Source organism: Cynocephalus volans, chromosome 11 (assembly GCF_027409185.1).
Source record: "Cynocephalus volans isolate mCynVol1 chromosome 11, mCynVol1.pri, whole genome shotgun sequence".
In the NCBI taxonomy this organism is placed as follows: Eukaryota; Metazoa; Chordata; class Mammalia; order Dermoptera; family Cynocephalidae; genus Cynocephalus; species Cynocephalus volans.
In genome coordinates, this window is record NC_084470.1 from 2,969,071 (window position 1) to 2,989,284 (window position 20,214).

Below are 20,214 nucleotides of genomic sequence, written 5' to 3' on the forward strand. Positions count from 1 at the left end.
TCATGCTGCTGACGTGTTTACTGGTACCCCCATTAGACTCGGATGCTTAAAGGCAGAGATTGCATATCTCCAGTACCCAGAAGTGCCTGGTGTATCGTACATAATCCTTAAATATTTCATGCAGTGAATAAGTGGATCCGTCATATTGCATTCATTATATATTTATTACATGCTGCTATATCTCACGCACTATATACCATGTCACTTAATAAATGCAGTAGAAGTTCAAAGTGCCTGAATCCTCAGAGAAAGGGAGTGAGTGAGTCCTTGACTCTGGTCTCCTTTAGGTTAGAATCTACTCTGGAAGCATGAGTGTCTCTCTGGTTGGGGCTTTACCCTGTACATGCTTTTGCAGCACCTGTGGAGTTACCTCCTATCTGCCTTTCAGGGGCTGTTGAGGTTCATTCTGTCTGCAGCCCCAAGCCACCCCAGGCAGTGGGGGCACCCTCCGACTTCTGTCTCTTCAGTGCTGTACTTTTCTTCACCGCTGGCAGTGTCTGCCAGGCACTTTCTAATTCCCTTACAGACCTCATTGTGCCAGACATTATCCAGCTGAATAAGACATCTTCCCTCAAGTACCTTGCCTCCCTGAGGCTTATTTAGCAAACATTACTTGTGTGCATCCTGGGTCCTTCTAAGTATTGCTCATCTTGACTTCAGCACTTGCCCTTGAAGTTATCATTTATCTAAATAAACCACTGCTATCAGCTGCTGCTGTGTGGCATGCTGTCTTCTCAAAGTAGAGCACAGAAAAGTAAGCTGCAGCTCATGGCAGCTCTCATCTGATGGGACTCCACTGTTCTCAGAGGACGGTGACCAGGCACCAGGCCACCAACAGACAGATCCTGTTAGGCCCAGCTCCATGGGTCCATGTTGGAGCCTAGGAGGGTCTTGGGGAGGTGCACGTCCTTCCTCTCGAGGCATGTGTCCAAGCAGCACCCTAGCTTCTGCGAGCTCTTTGAGGGCAGGGACGATCTTGTGTTCATCGCTGTCCTCCTGATGCGTGGCACAGTTTCTGACATATAGGAGGTATTCAATATATGTTTGTGGAATCAGCATAAGAATGGAGGAAAAGGGGAGCAAAATCAAAAATGAGGTCAGATTCTCCTCCAGGGCAAGAGGTTGGACGGTATCAAATGGAGGATTTGGTAAATGGGTTGTTGGTCCATCATAGATGTGAAATTTTCTCTCAGGGAGTACCTGATGTGCTGGAAGAATCTGATATCATAAGCACTGAAATAAATACCCCAAACTTGAAGGGTGTCCAATAAGGTTAAACAGAACATTCGGGTAGTTATGTAACAGGAAACGTCTCCGAACACTCTTAAAGACTGTGGCTCTCAGCAGGAAAACGCACAGCTTGCTGAAGAAATCCAGGGTTGGGAGCAGCTGTAGCAATGCATGTTTATTAATGTGCACTGTTTCCATTTTGAAACTGGAACTGTATAGACTTGGGTCTTACGTCTTCTCACCGCCTTCCCTGCCTGTCCCTAAAGCCCTCCCATCCGCGTTGCCGGGTCGTGCAGCGTGGACTCGTGCGTGGGTTCTGCCCGCCACGTCCCCCGCGCGGTAACACTGTTTGCTGTTGGTTTTAGAGCGAATGTGAAGTGGGTTTACTGTGACTCGCCGGGGTGTGGAGAAGGATTGTGACACTGAATTTAAGTTCAGTGTGGAGGAAGTTCCGTGGAAAGAGGTGGAGGGGCTTGGAGAGAAGCGTTACGCATGCCAAGTATTTGTCATCCCTGTTCTAGAGGACAGTAAAGTGACGAGAACAGGGAGCAGCATCTGTCAGGTTTGACCCAAACAAACATCAGCTGAAGTTATTTTAGTTTCATTTTTATCTCAGAGCCTGAAACTGTTGGTTTTCAAATCATGTGCTGCAGTGGCTTGGATGTCATCATGAGTAGGGAGAAAAAGACAGTTGAATATCTTGACAGTGTTTAAACCTTTTCTCTAACCTGCCGACCTCTGCTACCTGATCCTAAGCTGGACTTCGTGACCGTGGAAGGCGAAGGAAGGAGCAGCCATTTAAAAAGTCCCTCCAGGGCTGGCCGGTTAGCTTAATCGGGAGAGCGTGGTGCTGATAACACCACGATCAAGGGTTCAGATACCTGTGCTGACCAGCTGCCAAAAAAAAAAAAATTCCCCCCAGTGTAAATATTTTCTAGTGGTTATTTCAGAGGCAGTTTCAGCTTCTGAAACTTGATCTACAACTGGATACTCCTAACTTAGCGTAAGAGTTGCCGTCTACATCGGTCTAGACCAGTGATCTGTAATCTAGATTTGTGCATTAGGAATCAGAATGCACTGAGGAGTGGCCAGTGGTTTTGAGCTGCCACCAAACATTATACTAATGGCAGTTAGTTACAAAAATGCACGTAGGATCTTTCATCAAGGGAGAATTCACCCAGTCATCTCATTTGAGGCATTCTTTTTCAGACGGAGAAACTGAGGCATGGCCTGTGGTTTTACCCATCCAAGTTAATATGTGTGAACTGTAATAGAGTCAGCTGGTCAGGAACTGTGCCTTGAGTGCTCTCCACGTGCTACTAGTAGACACTGCAAATGCAGTTAAGAGCAAAAACATCTCAGCCTCCAGCCTCAAGGAGCTTCCATGCTTGTTGGGAGGAGACAGACAGAAGCACCCCAACAAATAAATGCATTAAGGTACCAGTAAGTGCACTGAAGAAAATACACTGCTGTGACCAAGGATGCTGGTTTACCTTCCATGTCCAGGCTGCTTGGAAGAGCTTTCACATTTAGACTGGGATGGGGTGAAGAGGCAGAGGTGGTGTTGTAACGATCTTGGGGAAGACCCTTGCAAGCCAGGGAAACAACAAAAGCAAATCTATCCAGGAGATGGAATGAAAGCCAGTGTGGCTGGAGCACAGGGGATGCTCAGACTCCTGTCCATTAGCCCAGATGTTTGCTAAATTGTGGTGGTGGTGGTTTCTTATAAGCCTTGAAAACGTTAATTGCATTTTCTGATGCTGCTTTTAAATAAGCATTGCATTTGGAGGGACATGCTCGTCTAGTTGTACAGAGAGAGTGTGAGGAATTCATAAACAAAGGTGAACTTTAAAATGCTGTGATCCCTTTGGAGGGAGGGAGGTGCTGCAGGGGGGCCCACTCGTGCTCTGCAGAATCTGCACAGGTTGGTGGTGGTGGGGAGTGCAGTGCCCAGTGACCACAAGCACACTAGCTGGGTGGGAGGGGGCATCCTGCCACCATCAACAGCTGGCCACTCCCTGAACATCTTGAGGAACTTTCCACTGTGTGCCCAGTCCAGCCCAGGCCTTCCCCACAGCCTCAGCTGCCTGCTCATTGTGTCCATGAGCACTTCAAAAGCAACGGGTCAAAAAAGGGAAAACACCTCCCCATCAAGCTGCGTGCACATCTGGATTCTCACATCTCAATTGCTGGCTGCGGTCCAGGCTCAGGCCTCTAGTCTGGAAACCTGAAACTGGAAACTCCTTCCCCCTGGATCGAGGCTGCCTCAGCCCCTCCAGGACTCCTGGTCTGACGGGGTCTTCCAGAGGCTGTGAGCTCCTCATGGGCAGAGAGCGCATCAGAGTCACGTGTGCCCTCTCGCCTGCACACAGCGGGGCCCCATCAGTGTTTGGTAAACGGATGAGCAGCTGAGCAGGGCCTCTTTGTAAGCACTGGGTTTAACTATTTGCTTGTTATCATCAAAGGGGCACCAGGTGAGGATGAGCACTGGCCGTGGGTAACTGTTTTCTTCTTTACGTCCCTCTGAATCCATTCGAATTCCTTACAGGAAGCAGCTGTCAGTTACTTTTAGAATTTTTTGTGTGTGTGTGTGTGGAATGTACATAGCATAAAATTTACCATTTTAACCATTTTTAAATGCACAGTTTGATGGCATTAAGGACGTTCACATGGATGTGTGACCATGACCACCGTCCATCTCCAGAGCTTTTTCTTCATCCTGCACTGAAACTCTGTACCCACTAAACACTGACTCCCCTGTCCCCCAGCCCCTGGCAGCCACCATGCCACTGTCTGTCGCTATCAGCTTGACCGCTCTGGGTACCTCATGTAAGTAGAATCACGCAGCATTAGTCTTTTTGTGACTGGTTTATTTCATTCAGTATAAAGTCTTCAAGGTTCATCTACGCCATAGCGTGGATTAGAATTTCCTTCCTTTTTCAGGTTGAATAATCCACGTATATTCCGTTGAATGTGTGTGCTACATTTTGTTTATCCATTCATCTGTCGGTGGATTTCAGGGTTGTTTCCACCTTTTGGCTACTACGAAGAATGCTGCTATGAACGTTGGTGTGCAAGCATCTAAGTGCCTTCTTTCAACTCTTTTGGGAATATACCTAAAAAGTCGAATTGCTGGATCATATGGTAAAATTGCTTTTAGAATTTAGAATCATTTTCTAATATTTCTAAAGTGGTCATTTTGATTCACACAGAAGGTCTCCTGAAGATAGGGGTGACATAGAAATGCAGGCTGAAACCTCAGACTTGTTCTTGTGACTTGTGTGACACTTAGTGACGTGAAATGATTGGTTTTCAAGTGTGGTTTTAATTTTTTCTTACAGCATCAAGCTTCTAGCTGTGCAAGAACTACTGGATAAAGAGGCCCTGGAAAAGGTAAGTATGTTGCTTTTCCTGCTCCACATTCAAGAACTGAGAGCACAGTGCCATATACAGGAGAATTTCAACTCCCTGACACCCCCCACCAGTCAGCATCTACGCAAAGGCGGCCTTCTACTTTGTACTCTTGACAGCCAGTGAACAAAGCGGGATTTTAATCAGAACTCCCCTCATTGCCCGAACCCCACTCACACAGCGCACCCTGCATGGCTCCTTTTGGTTGTGTGAAGAGCAGGGCCTTGCCCCGCAGCACGTGTGCTCTGGAGAAGGTTCTCCGTGTTTCCAAATGCCGTGAGCGGGGCGCCTCACACGCTCAACTCTGGACGTGCCTCTTCGCTCCTCTTGGCTGGGTCTGTGTTATTATTTGGCATGTGGATGATGGAACTGAAGCCCGGTGAGGTTGGTGCCTCGCCCAGGGCGAGTAGATTGAGTGGAAGTGATGTCCGATCTCCAGAACCAGTGCTTTTCTGTTCGACAGGCAAGTTCGTGAGTTTGCGTCCCTTTTTGGCTACTTCTGAGGGTTGGGAAACTGCCTCCCCAACCCCAAACGCATGTTTCACTGTGCCCTGGAAGAGACCCCACCCTCACTCCAGTGTGTCTCAGCTTTCTATATTCAAGTCCAGCTCGCAATTGGGGATCCTTTGCCAGTGCAGGGTTCAAGTTCTTCACGCAAGGTGGGGTGGGCTTTGCAAAGCGGGCTGGGCAGAGCAGGCCCCCGCGTGCCACCCCATAGGCCACCCTGCTCATACCAAGCTGCCTCCTGGGGTAGCTCAGGACTCTTCCTGCATGTGCAGCTTGGGTGTTAATTAGAATCTGGAATGCTAACATGAAAGAAAGTGATTAGGGAGATAAGCACCTAAGTGGTATTAGTTTATTTTTAGAATTTAAAGTGTTTGGATTAGTATTCATTCTGCTTGTTGGCGATTAAACGAGTAAAGTCTTTAAAATAAGCAGCAAGCAGTGATGTGAGGGACGAGAGGTCTGGCCTCATACTGCGCGTCCCCTTGGCCTCCCTTCCGTCTCAGGTAGCACAAGGCTGTGCTCCCCGGCTGTGCTCCCCATGACCTCTGAGAGGCAGCGCGAGGCCCAAAGGCGTCGATATATCTGAAGGGCTTCCTAAACGCCAGAGCACTCTACTCATATTAATTCTTAATTACTTATATTAATTCTTAATATGCATTTAGCCACTAAAACATACTAGGACTGGCTATAAAAAACATAATTAGGTAAATCAGAGAAAGCTGTCAATCAGTGTTTACTTTTGCTGAAGTTGATAATTGGCTTGTGACCATGTATGAGAATAGCCTTGTTCTTGGGAATTAATACTGACGTGTTTAGGAACAAAGGGTCATGGTGTTTATAACTTGTTCTCAAATGATTCAGGAAAAAAAAAATTGCTGCGGGTATATCGGACAGAGCCAGCGAGAGACAAACGTAACTGATAAAGGGCAAAATGTAAACAGTTGATTCTTGAGTGAAGGTGTACGTGAGAGTTCTTGTCTGTTCTTGAAACTTTTTCATAGTTACCTCCCTCTTAGAATTCATGGCAGTTATTTGTTTTATTCAGTTTAAAAAAACCATCAAACCAAGTTGGCACATGTGGGGTCCCCACGCTAGAGCACATCAGGATAACAAAAATATGGCAGAGAATGCCAGGGAGGTCTTTCAAGCTGTGCTCGTGCCGAGCCGTGGCTGCTGACGGCTTAGAAACCTAACAGGGCAGTGCGGCCTCCTCCCTGACCGGTTGCTCTCGGGTCGCACCGTCAGTCCTGCAGTCACCCTCCTGCTTTAGCTCCTCCCCGGTCCCCTCCTCCCCCTGCTCCTCCTGCTCTTTCTCCTCCCACCGTCTCTGCCCAAGTCTGATGATAGTTTTGTGTTGTTCCTCATCTCCATCTGTCACCAGTAGGAAGGTTTACGTGGTGATCTAGATATGCACAGGGGCCAGCCAGGACCCAGGCTCACTCAGTTTCCTTCTTCTTTCTGTTCATTTGTTCGTTCATTCATTCATTCATTCATGCTCTAGGCATTTGTTGAGCTTTCTGTGTACCAGGAAAGCAGCAAATGTTTCTAGAAAAGTTCAGAAGCAAACAGTTGTCAAGAGCTCAGTAGCCAGTTGACACATGACGTATCACCTGGCATAGTACTATTTTTTGGTAGCAAGTTTATTCCAGTTGATATTCTGGAATAAGATCCTAAAGACCCTATGACTGACAGATTCCCTTGTACCTGGAAAAGTTGGAGAGCCACCAAGAAAAGTTCTTTGTCAGCTGTAGAACTTTGCTGCTCAAAGCGCGGTCCACAGGCCAGCAGCGGCGGAAACTTGTTAGAAATGCAGAAATGTCGGGCCCCACCCCAGACCCCCTGAATCAGAGCTACATCCTGACAAGACGCCAGGTGAATTGTGTGCGCTGAGGGCCAAGCAGCACTGCTGTGGGGTCTCATTTATTATCAGCATCACATTTAATGACTAGTCCATAATCGTCTTTTTGGCACCCAAAGAGAAGATGTAAACATTATCATTCTATTTTTAAGAACCCAGTTTTTATCTTTAGTTTGCCTGATTCTTCCTTTCATTAAGAAAGTAGCCTTAATTTCATCAGTAGGGCCAACAAGAAGGGCCTCAGTTAGACGTACACCCTGCAAACCTCCAACCCAGACACACAGTCACCCCAGTGGAGACCTGTGCATGCCTCCCTCTTGTAAAATGGGAGCTATTCTGAAGGGGTGGTTTCCATCACAGAAATGGAAGATTAAATTTGAACAGTAGAAGATTTGAATTATGTGAAACACAGTATACAAGGCTAAAAAGAAGCAGCAGTGCTTTGGGGTCTCAGGAAAAGTAAGACTTCTGCTGCTTCTCACTGATACGAGTATTAGGTGTTGGTACTATGATGTGGGTATTTTAGCTTAAAATGACAGCATTTGCCTAGACTTTACCTGGTTTCAGGTAGAGAGTCTTTGCATCTTTAGAAGCGCTGAGGTTTTCCTGGTGTCCACAGAGGCTCCCGCTGTAGAGAGCCAAGTTCTCCTCCCAGGCTCGCCCCGGTTGGGCTGTGGGAACTGGCTCAGGATCTTGCCCGGAGGCCCAGGTCCCTTGCCCCATCTGTGGAACTGCCCTTTGTGGTTCCTTCTCACTCTAAAACTCTCTTGGGCTTTATTTTTCAGAGTTGATCATATTATGAAGAGGGGAAATTTCATCTTTGTGTTCTCTATTTTCCAGTATTTTCTCCACTTCCTTACTGCAGGGGTCCTTACTGAGTTTGCAGTTTTCATGTTTCGTGTGCCCTGCTCACCATCAAAACATGCTCTCTGTGAAGAGGTGACCAGCCCAGTGACCCTGATACGTAGGTCAATAGAGTTCCAGTTTTTACCTGTCACGACTTGTCTTAATTTAGGTGCAGTAAGTTGGGGAGGAGATTGGAGAAACCTAGGGGATCAGGTCTTTGAATTTCTCTTCTTCACTCACACTGCATCGAGCTACTTCCCAGACTAGTGACAGTGATTTGTCACTTATTTTTAAAATGTTATAAACCATACAGTAAACAATCTAACTTTCTCTACCAATTTCTTATTTCAAAAAATTGTTAGAACCATTATAAATGTATAAATGTCAGGGCACGTGACATTTCTCCGAAAACGTGTTTTTGATTTAGATGTGCTTTTTTTGTCAAACATCTATTAGGTCCCAAGAGCAAGGACTTGCTCTAAGAAGGATGCGCGTCATCCTGCTCTCTGTTCCCTTTGCTTTGGGAGTGGGATGCTTTTGTTTTTCTGAACTTAAGTCACACGGACTTGTTTCCCAGGCTTTAAAAACAGGCCGATCTAATGCCTTTAAATGTGGCCTTGCATGAAAGGAAATAAAAATATTGGTACAGCTTGATTTAGAAAGATCGTTTTTCAATGACCCTTTCAAACCGCTTCCTGCAAAGCTGCAAACAATAGTTTGGCCAGTCACTCCAGCTGGAGGTCACCCTTGCCCTGGTAGGATCAGAGGGTGGGCCACCAGCTGACCCAGGCTGAGGCCAACGCCTGCCTGAAAAGCTGCCTGTGTGAGCTGGGACTCCTGGAGGCCCTTCTCGGTCCTGCCCCGCCCCTGCACCCAGGCCACGACTCACTCAATCCACATTCCATCCTCTAGAACCCGGCTCTGAGGCTGCACAGAGGGGCTGAGTCCATCCCTGCCGTTGACTGGCCAGGGGGCCTGTTGGGCAAGAGACTGGCCAGCCTCAGTTTCCTTTTAACATGCAGAGTCACAGTAATACCGCCTTCACTGGGATTTTTTATGCGAATTAAGCGAGATAATGTATGAAATAAGAGATTTTATAGAGATACATATATAGTAAGCACGAGGGCAGCAGTAGCTAATACCCTGCCTGCCACTGCTGATTAGCTGCTGCTGCTGTCATAATCGTCGTCGTCGTCATGTTGGTATCTCCTCCTTACTTCTCTCTTGAGAAGCCCAACTTCAGGTCAATCTGTTGCCATTAGAAGATGTTAAAAAAGATGTTACATTCTCCCATCCTCTTTTGCCAAATCATCTAGGACAGAATGCCTGGCAGTCCTCCCTGCTGCTACTGGGTGTTTTTCTTAGAATTTCAGCTTTGGAGTCCACCTCTTAGTCAGCAGATGCTCTCTAAGACCTATTTTAGTGATTTCAGTGTGTGATAAATCAAAGACATTTCACCTGCAAGCCTGGGACTAGAAAAATTGAACTTTACAGAATAGTCGGGCACTCTTCCAGCCAAACCCTAGTGGTGGGCAGCATTAGAATTAGAGGTTTATAGCTTCCTGGGAATTTTCAGAAGGAAATTGGAGGTTACCATTTTCACATAGGTGTGTGTGAATAACTGAAGGATGCTAAGTGATTGCAGCTGTAATTGGTGATAGTGATTTCTGAATGTGCACACATGCACGTACATAAACTCTAGCTCTGTTCTTACATGCTTTCAGAGTATTTTTCACTGTTATTTGGATTTCCAATTAATTTAGTTCGTGTGATAATTGAATGCTTGCTCTGTGCCTAAATTGTACTACATATCAAGAGGGATAAAGTTATAAAGATACTTTACATTTGGATGGCGTGTAGAATCTCAGAATGCCCAAGCTGAGGGAGACTTTTAAAACCAGCCCTGTCACTTTGCAAACAGGACACTGAGGCCAAGGGAGTTGAAGTGCCCCCTCCTGCTGGGTCCACGGCAGGGGTATTAATAAACCAGAAAGGACCCCAGAGGACTGGGTTCCTTCTCCAGTATATTAGTGTTTCTGTTGCTTACAATGGAATACCTGAAACTGGGTAATTTATAGAGAAATGACATTTATTTCTTACACTTTTGGAGGCTTGGAAATCCACAGCAGAGGGGCCATATCTGGTGAGGGTTTTCTTCTTGGTGGTGACTCTCTACAGTGATGCAAGGTATCATGCTGTGAGATTGGCATGAGCAAGAAAGTTTAACGTGCTCCATTCATGAGGGCACGTTCCTCATGATCCAACCACCTCTCAAAGGCCCCACCTTTCAAATACCATAATTGAATTTACCCCTCTTAACACTGTTACAATGGATATCAAGTTTCCAATACAGGAACTTTTAGGGAACACATTTGAGCCATAGCATTCTGTCCCTGGCCCCCAAAGTTTGTGTCCTTCTTACATGTAAGTACATTATACATTCCTTCCATCCCCAAAGTCTTAACTTGTTTCAACTCAGAGGTCCAAAGTCTCATCTGTGAAATCAAACAAGTTGTCTACCTCCAAGGTACAATGGTGGGACAAGCATAGCATATATATTCCTGTTCAAAAGGAGAGAAATAAGTGCTGGCCGGTTATTCAGTTGGTGCAGAGCATAGTGCTGATAACACTGAGATCCAGGATTCGATTCCTGTACCAGCCAGCCACCAGAAAGAAAGAGAGAAAGAAAGAAAGGGAGGGAGGGAGGGAGGGAGGGAGGAAGGAAGGAAGGAAGGAAGGAAGGAAGGAAGGAAGGAAGGAAGGAAGGAAGGAAGGAAAAAGAAGAATAGGCCAAAATAAAATGGTAAAAGATCCTAAGCATGTCCAAAACCCAGCAAGAGAAGCATTAAATCTTAAAGCTGGAAAATAATCTCCCTTGACTCCATGTCTGGCATCCTGTGGTCACTGGTGTGGGGGTTGGGCCTCCAAGTCCTCTGGCAGCCCCCTCTTGTGGCTTTCCTGGGTTCAGCCCCCACTTCAGCTCTTCCAGCCTCGCATTGTGCACTGGTAGCTCTACAGTTCTGGGGTCTCAGTGGTGATCTCACTAGGCCTGGCCCTGGTGGGGTTTCTCTGCTGCAACTCTGACTCCACTTTTCTGCTCAGCATTGCTCTAGTGAAGGCTGTCTGTGGTGATGACCACTCCCCACCCACCCACAACAGATCTCTTCCTGGGTCCCCAGGCTTTTCAATACATCCTTTGAAATCGGGATAAGAGGCTGCTATGCCTCCACAGTTCTGGCATTCTGTGGGTCTGCAGACGTAACACCATGTGAACGTCACCAAGGCTCTGGCTTGTATCCTCCAAAGCAGCAGGTCCAGTAGCACCTGGGGCCAATTTAGCCACATCTGGAGTAATGGAGGCAGCTGGGGTACATGGATCAGCATCCCAAGATGGCTGTGGGCAGTGAGCCCTTGGAGGGCTCCCCAAGCCTGTTCCCTGATACCTCTCTGTCTTCCTAGGCCTCTCGGCCTGTGATGGGATGGACAGCCTCAGTGATGTCTGAAATTGCCTTCAGGGTCTTTCTTCCATTCTCCTCATCAGTACAGCCTGCTGCCTCTCTTCATGATCCCATTTAATCTGGACATCAGCCTTGACAGCCATGGTGGATGATTCTGTCTCTGCACTTTCCAGGGGTGGGAGCAGGTCCAGTGGGTCTCCAGCTGATGGAGAACTCAAACTCAGGTCTTCTGACAGCATGATTTGGATGGTTGGTACTTGTCTCCATGAGCCCCGCTTGGTTGAGCAGGAGGGACAGGGAATGTGGGCTGGTGGGTGGAGGGGAGGCAGGAGGAGGTTCTGTGCCCCAGATGTGGACATGGCGGGGGAGCACCGAAGAGTGCAGGAGTGTGCGCTGGTGTGAGAGGTGCCTGGAGGTCCCCTGGACAGTTCAGGGAGCTGATGAGGAACCCGTGGAAGGATGGAGAGCATGGCTAGGACACACCCTTCATTTAGGCTCAGTGTCAAAATGAATTGCTGCTGCAAGAATCTTAACTTATTAAAAAAATACCTAAATCTACTTTAAAACAATGGTGTGTTCTTTTGAAAATATTAGAATTAGATTCTTCAGACCTGTTGGCTTATCTTTCCTCCCACACTTAGTCCTTCACGTGGTCGGAGGTTAGTTTGAATGTGTCTTGAGTAGCCGGTATTCACACATCCGTGCAAGTTTTTGTTTTTGTTTCTTTTCAGCGGGTTGAGCCGCGTCAGTGTCTAACTGTGATTACACTCCTTGTAATCATGTTCCCGGCTGAATCCCTGTTAGTAGGAAGCTGGCTCCTTTTCCTTGAAAGGGCCAGTGAGCAGAATGCGGGCCCCACTGTGGAGCTCCAGCCCCGCTGTGTGGAGCCTGCCCCGGGCTTACCACAGCCGCCACAGCTGCCCGCCAGCTCCACCTTGCAAGCTGCATGCTTGGGTTCCACCCAAGTACCCACTGCCAGAAAGTGGAGCATCTTGGTGACTCATGGGCTAGGCTTCATGGTCCATAAAAAAACAAAAGATGAGGGGGGGGGGGAGGTTGGGTGTCATTGGGTGGGAGACACAGGGTACAAATGCAATTTGTGGTGATGGGCATGCTGCCAGTATGAATCTGGCCTGCACATCATGGGCACGAGGGGTGACAGTCAGCTCTGTATCCCATGCATATCCATAACCAATTTAAAAAAAATGAAAAAAAGAAAGATGGCTTTTCTCCTGATTCTTCAAAAATCATCACAAGAAACTGTGTGTATTTAGGGGCTCCCACTACCTTCCTCTCTTTAAGAAAAGTTTTTATTTGAAATGACCAAAAAGTAAAGGCCCCAAATAGGACTTTTAAATTCCCTTTAGCTTTATCAGCTATCAAAGATAAGCAAATTAAGCAATGAGGGGTCATTTTAAATTTATTACATGGGCAAAGTTTTAAAACTCATGATATGTAATGTTGAAATTGTGGTGAAACCCGTGCCCCCGCTTACTGCTGGGGAGGGCAGGTCCTTTTGCAAGCTCTTGGCAGCATGTTGCATTAGCCTTTGAGATGCTCCTACCCTTTGACCATACCTGGAAGTGTATCTTAAGGAAATGACCCATCAAATGGAAAAATAATAGGTATGCTATGGCTTGCTTTATAATCATGAGTAACTGGAAGGCAGGTCAGTGTGCTGCAGGAAGGGAGTGGTTCAGAAAGTTTACGGTGGATCTGCCCAAGGGACTGGTATGCGTCCCTCAGAAATGGTAACTCTTTTAGCCTCATAGAAATGTGACTTAATATTTACCAAAAGGGAGTGTAAGCAGTTGTACCTGCTGTGACTACTACTGTGTAAAAATATGTTTATTCTCTGAGCCAGCATTTATTGAGTGCTGCGTCCTGTAAGGCATTGTGCTAGACTGCGAGATACTGACAGCTGTGAACAAGACATTTACTTACCCTGCCCTCTTTAGCTCACCTTCCTTATAACCAGTATGGGGAAAACATTAGCAATTTGTAATTACACAAATGCTTATTTAAATACAATAGTGGTAAGTGATTCAGAAACAGAACAAAAGTAAAACAGGTGGTCGGGTAGGGGGTGCCCAAACCAAGGATTCTCATTTAATCAAGGAAATGTGGGGAAAAATCATAATTAGGTAACTTTTTTTCTATTTTCAGTTTTCTTTATTATTGATTTAACATTTCTAGATTGAACTTTTCAAGACCCCGAAAAGCAGGAGGAAGGGGCAAGAGGGATGGAGGGCACAGGGTGTGAAGAGTGGGACAGTGCACAGAGACAGAGCGGCCCTGAGTTACCCAGAATCCTACACAAAGCTGTCCTTCTAGATCACAGAAGCCTGTGGCCAGTCTGTGGTTGCATGTAGCCCACAGACTGTTTTTAGGAATACTTGTTGGAACACGGGTGTGCCCATTCGTTTAACTCATTGTCTGTGGCTGCTTTCACACTACAACAACAGGGTTAAGAAGGTGCAATGGAGATGCTATAGCCCTCTAAGCCCCAAACATGTATTATTTGGCCCTTTACAGAGTTTGCCAACTCCATTCTAGATCAGGGATGCTTGGCTACTAAACCATTTAAATATCAGGTGGGAGCCACATGCCCACATCCCAGAAAAATGCACGAATGTACCTTTAGCACAGTTGACTTGCTCTATTCAGAAGGTCACAGAGCTCTTGAAGCTTCTCCATGGGGCCTTCAGGTTCTTACCTCTGGGCCCTGGTGAAGGTTGGAAAAACCTCCCCAGAAGCGTTGAAATGTCATCTCTCATCTATACAATGGTAGCCTAGTGAGGATGTTCCTAATAGTGGGATGAATCAGCCCTTACCAGTGGGGCATATGCCCAGGGGCAGCAGGAGGGCCATTTACGTGCTTAGATTCCAGACAGATTTTAGACAACAGTGTGTCCCATTGCCACAGAGACAGCATCCCTTCAGTTCCCCTTCCGTGGCTTATGGCTCAAGCCCATCTGGATATTCTAAGGGAATTATCTGGTTTATCGAGCACTCGTGCTCCCATTTTTTTTTTTTTTTAAATAAAGATGACCAGTAAGGGGATCTTTACCCTTGACTTGGTGTTGTCAGCACCACGCTCTCCCAAGTGAGCAACCGGCCAACCCTATATAGGATTCAAACCCATGGTCTCGGCGTTATCAGCACCGCACTCTCCCGAGTGAGCCACGGCCGGCCCCATGCTCCCAGTCTTAACCGTCTTCTTTCTAGAACCACTTCCTTCATTGGTAACCTCGGACACGTGTACGTCTCCCTCCACCTGAAGTGTGCCAGCACTTGCCGTGCTTCCTGGTTGTCACTGTGCCCTTTCTCTTCTCTCCTCGGCTGGTAGTTTTCTTTCGTGTAAATTCTCACCCTGCACAGTCAGCCCGCATCCCTCAGCAGCCCTCTTCAACTCTGGGGATCCCTGCCCTGTCCCAGTCAACCTGATAAACTATAGCCTGCCTTCACCAACTTCCAACCTAACGCAAAGCATTTTAGTTTAAAAATGTTTTTTGCTTTCTGTTATTAAAAATTATTATGAAATAATTTTACATAGAATTAAAATTTTATATGCAGTTATCCATTTTTTTTTTTTTTTGGTAATGTCTATGTACCTATTTCTCTTTTTATAATGAAAATCTATTGATTTTAGGTTGAAAAATATTTTTAAAAAATCTTGAAGCCACGTACAGTGATGGGAATTTGGGAGTCAGGAAAGGAAGTTAAGTCGTGCCTGGAGCTGGCCTTACGCCGGTCAGCCGAGCCACTCGGGGAGCCTGCCTTGGCTGCCGTCTTTCCTGGTGAAGTCCTCTTCGTGGTTTAATTCATTTTTCTTCATATTCTAAAAGTTCAGTTACTTCTTAGTCTCTTAATTGGTTGTGGATTTATAGAGGAAAAGAATAGAAATCTTATAATATCCACGTGGGTCACAAACGCAGAAGAGTCCAAGGCAGGCCTACAATAGGGGCAGAAAGGTCATTTTAGTCAGGCCTCAAGGTCAAGGGGGACTTGCCTTTTGACAGTTGTTCAGGCCTAAACGTGTACAGCAGAGCCAGGATTATTTTGACTGTGAGAAATCACCCCTCCCCATGTTTTGCTAAGACATTCATTACCAATAACTAGAGAGTTTTGCTGGCCTTTGGTGCTTGTAAATGACAGGCTGGTTTTGTGAACTTTTCTAGGCCTGATTTAAGCGTAGTGTGTCTGTGTTAAACTTTCCTGTGCTGGAGCTCTCTCCTTGAGAGGCACTCTCTTCTCTGGAAGGCCGTGCGGAGCGTCCGGTTCTGGTCGTGGCAGAGTAGGTAATATGAGCGTAACCTTCCCTCAGATAACGATATAAACTCTGGGTACAGTGCACACAAGTATTTGAAGGCACTGAAGTGAAGCCACAGCAGACAGAAACTGGAGGAGCTTCGACCCTTGAAAGAAGGAGCCAGCCCTGGGTGAGATCCACACCCATGTGGCTTGTCCCCTGATGTCCCTCCGCGGTCTGTGTGGGCAGCTAGAGCGCAGGCAGAAAGGGGAGGTCTTTGGGGTCTTTGGCATGAGTTTTCTCTCTCTTTTTTTTTTTCTCTTGGTCAGTCTAGGTAAAGGTTTTTCGGCTTTTGCTGAACTTTGCAAAGAACTTTTGGTTTCAATGATTTTCGTATTTTTTATCCTCTAATTAATTTCTGCTCTAATCTCTACAGTGTCTTTCCTTCTCCTTGCTTTGTGTTTAGTTTGCTCCTCTTTTTCCAGTGTCTTAAGGTGGTGGTTCAGGTATTTATTTAAGATATTTCTTCTTTACTATGTAAAGATCTACAAGCTATAAATTTCCCTCTAAGCACTGCTTTAGCTGAATCCCTTAAGTTTTGGTATGTCGTGTCTTCATTTTCATTCATCTCAAAGTGTTTTTAGATTTCTCCTGTGATTTCTTCTTTGACCCATTGATTATTTATGAGTATTGCTTAATTTCTACATAATGTGAATTTCTCAAGCTTATTTGTTGTTGATTTCTAATTTAATTCCATGCCATTGTGATCAGAGAACATATTTTGTTTGACTTCGGTCCTTGTGAATATTTTGAGAATATATGGTCTATCCTGGAGTACGTACCATGTGCACTTCAGAAGGATGTGTATTCTGCTTTTGTTGGGTGGAGTGTTCTGTAGATGTCTGTGGGTCTAGTTGGTTTGTTATTGCTCAAGTCTTTTATTTCCTCGTTGATCTTCTATCTAGTTGTTCTGTCCATTATTGAAAGTGGGTTGAAGTTTCCAACCACTATTGTTGAATTGTCTGTTTCTGCCTTGAATTCTGTCAGTTTTTGTTTTATGTATTTTGGGGCTCTGTTTTTAGGTACATATATTTATAATGGCTATGTCTTTCTGATTGATTGACCCTTTTATTTTTATAAAATGTTCCTTTTCATCTCTAGTAACAATTTTGTTTTGAATTCTACTTTTTTGATATTAGTGTGGTCACTCCAGCTTTCCTGTATTTGCTGTTGCATGATATACCATTTTAGATCCTATCACTTTCAACCTACTTGTATCTTCAAATCTGAAGCGCATCTCTTGTACACTGCATATAGTTGGATCAGATCTTGTTTTTAATCCATTTTCATAGTCTCTGCATTTTTACTAGATTGTTTAATCCATTCACATTTAATGTTATTATTGCGGTAGTTGAATTTATGTCTGCCGTTTTACCTGTTATTTTCTCTTATGTCTTTTTTTCTTCCTGTTTTCCTTATTTCTGCCTTCCTTTGCAGTAAGTGAATATTTTATAATGTAGCATTTTAATTTCTTTAATGACTGTTTTTCACTATACTTTCTTGAGTTATTTTCTTAATGATTGCTCTAGGATTTCCTGTATATATCTTGCCTTACCAGATTTATACTCATTTCAAATTTACACTGTATTTCAGATTTATATTAAATTTCAGTAAGATATAGAAATGTCACTACTATCTAGCTCTATTCTCCCTTCCCTCTTTTTGTGCTGTTGTTACACATATTATATTTATATTTGTTACAGACTAACTATACACTGTTATAATTATTATTTCATATATTGTTATGTCTTTTAAAGAAGATGAAAGAAGAAAGTAGAGCAAGTATATACTTATAGAGTACTTATAGCTGCATTAACCTTCCCATTTACCATTTCTGGTTTTCGTTTGCTCCTGTGGATTCAAGTTACCATCTGGTGTAATTTTCTTACTCCAGTACATCTTTACTCCCACTAGCCGTTTTGTGCTGTCATTGTCAACTATATTACATTTCTATATGTATAGTCTCAACAATACAGTTGTATACATGTTGTTCTATACAACTGCCTTTTAAATCAGTTAAGAAAATAAAGGAGAAAAATATGCATTTGTAGTGTCTTTTATAATTACCTTTACTGGTGCTATTCATTTTTTCATGAGGATTTCAGTGGTTCTAGGATCACTTGCTTTCAGCCTGAAAAACTTTCCATAGTATTTTTTATCAGGCATATCTGATAGCAACAAATTATCTCAGTTTTTGTCTGGGAATGTATTTTATCTCCAGGTTTGAAAGGTAGTTCTTCTGGCTGTAAGATTGTTGGCAGTATTTTTCTTTCAGCACTTTGAATATGTCATTTCATCGCCTCTGGCCTGCATTACTTCTGATGAAAATCCAGTGGTTAATCTTCTTGGGAACAAGTAACTTTGAAAGCTGGGTGTATTCCTGGGAGCTGGAGGCCACCATTTGTACTGAATTTCATTTATTGGGTTTCTGAAGAGTAACTTGTACTTCGCTGGTGTCCCAAAGCTGGTCTGGCTTTAGTGACAGTTTCTTTTGCTTGAGGAGACTCCTAAGGTATTATGCTCATAAAGTCCAACAAAACATTTCACATGGTTTTGGCAAAGAGAAAATGAAAAGAAGGCATCATGGTATTCTAGAAAGACCAAGGACTTTGTAGTGAGAAAGACCTGAGTTTGATTTTCAAGTAAAAGATCGTGAAATCACTTTAGCAAATCCCACCCAGCATGGATAGATAGGTGGGAGGGTGGGTGGGTGGATGGTAGTCAGACAAATAGATGGGATATACCAGGTTGTGATATAAAATTTTGTTTGTTGAGATGTGTCATGGACAAAAATGTTGGAAAACTGCTGTCCTAGTCCATTTATTGGCTTGGAAGAGGGCCTGCTCTGGGATTTTTTCCAGTACTGGAAGGGCCTCTGCTTGTCCTTGGGTATATCTTAAATACTTTTCCCTCCTGCGTTGTTAGTCTCTTAACTCTACTTTACTTTGCAACACAAAGAAAATGTGCCCAATTTTTTGCTATTCTTGCAAAATTGTTGCATCTATACCACTTCGTATAAACACTCACACAGCCATGGTGTCAGGAATTATGTGCAATTTCCTGTCTTTCTTGGCCCACCCTCAAATGCTTCTCTTATCAGCAAATGCTAACAATGACTTAGTATTGAAAGAACTTTCAATTCACTTTTTAGAGAATTCTGAGACTTTTCATGAATGATTCATTCATTTCTGGAGCATGACTTCATATTCAGCAAAGTTTGGGTTAGTCAGTAATTTTAAATGAAATAGAAGGGCAGGCAGGTGAAACTGTTTTGCTAAGTTGCTAAACACATTCACCCCGAATGTTCTCAGCAGGTAAAATTATCCTGATTTTGCTGGTCATTAAAGCTTACTTTGCCAAAAATAATTCAGTAGAGAGTTCTAGCAAATTGTTAACTATGCATTTAGAACGAGTAATTTCTAGAGTTGATAAAATATTTTTTATTAACCTTCAGGAGGCATTGAAATGATGATTCCAGACTTCTGGGAAAGCATCCAGTCTGGTTTCAGAGATTTGGATCTGTCTTTGTAGAAATTCACAAGAGTGCACTGCCGTCCCTTAGGAGCACTGTCCAAGACCCCCTTCCAGATGCTGCACTTGGCTTCCCCACCACACTCCAGCCGGGCTGCTGCCCCACTCCTTCCATAGCCTAAGCCTGTCCCACCTGACCCTTGCGCATGAAATGAAGACTCATGTTTTAACAGGCAGAATTAATTAGGTGGGAAGAAGACAAAACAAAGCAGCGCCTCACTTACGATTTACTCTAAAATGACTTGCCTTCTTGGTTTTTCAGTGGCTTCCCACACAGGTGGATGGGCAGGCGCTCTATCTTCTATTTCAGTGGCTCTCTGGAAGCTCTTTTGAGTCGCAGAGCATCTGCCACTGTGTCTAGCTTTGGGGGTCCTCAGGGCTCAAAGCAGGAGCCCCAGCATTTGCAATCCAAAGGTTTGAGTCTGGAAGAGAAGGTGACAAGTTCTGGGGTTTTGCCTGAATCCTAACATCTGCAGCAGCTCCTGGGGAGCGCTAAAGCCTTCCCCCTTGGCTACACGGGGTGAGAGTGCACTTTTGCGCCGTCGCTAATCTCCTCTATCAGGTAAGCTTTGTCTTCCCTCTCTCCCTTCACTGGGCTGAAACCCCTGGTTGGAAAATAAACTACTACATGTTGATTGTTCATTCTGGTTCTCCTTACCCACACGTCCTTGTAATGCACTTGCTTCGTGTGGATGTATTTGTGAATAAGAGGGACAGAGGTAGACACGTATTTTTATGCTTCATTTCAAGATGTGGCAGGGACATTTTTGATGTTTTAGTACTTTAGTAATAACACTTGGTCAGCTTTTATTTATGAAAAAAGAATTAAATATATATGGGAGGGAAAGTGTGTCTTCTACATGGGTAAAGTTCATTCCAATTAATTGGTATTCATGCTACAGCTACAAAAGTGCAATTTCTAGAAAGTTTGAAAGCAGGGAGAAAAATTAAAACACAAAATTATAAGTTGGTCTCTCTAATTTGATTTTGTTCCAATCCCTCTTTATATTGTTACCAGAGTAACCCTCCTAAAACACAAGTCAGGTCCCATTCCTCCCTCC

The 20,214-nt window shown here is 44.6% G+C and overlaps 1 protein-coding gene across 1 annotated transcript in view; it reads left to right on the forward strand.

Annotated features, from left to right (window-relative positions):
• Positions 1-20,214, forward strand: part of EEPD1 (endonuclease/exonuclease/phosphatase family domain containing 1) — a 113,924-nt gene that overhangs the window by 64,132 nt on the left and 29,578 nt on the right. The window contains exon 2 of the mRNA XM_063115034.1: positions 4,572-4,623. Within this exon, the coding sequence (XP_062971104.1) occupies positions 4,572-4,623 (52 nt within the window). The remainder of the gene's footprint in view (positions 1-4,571; positions 4,624-20,214) is intronic.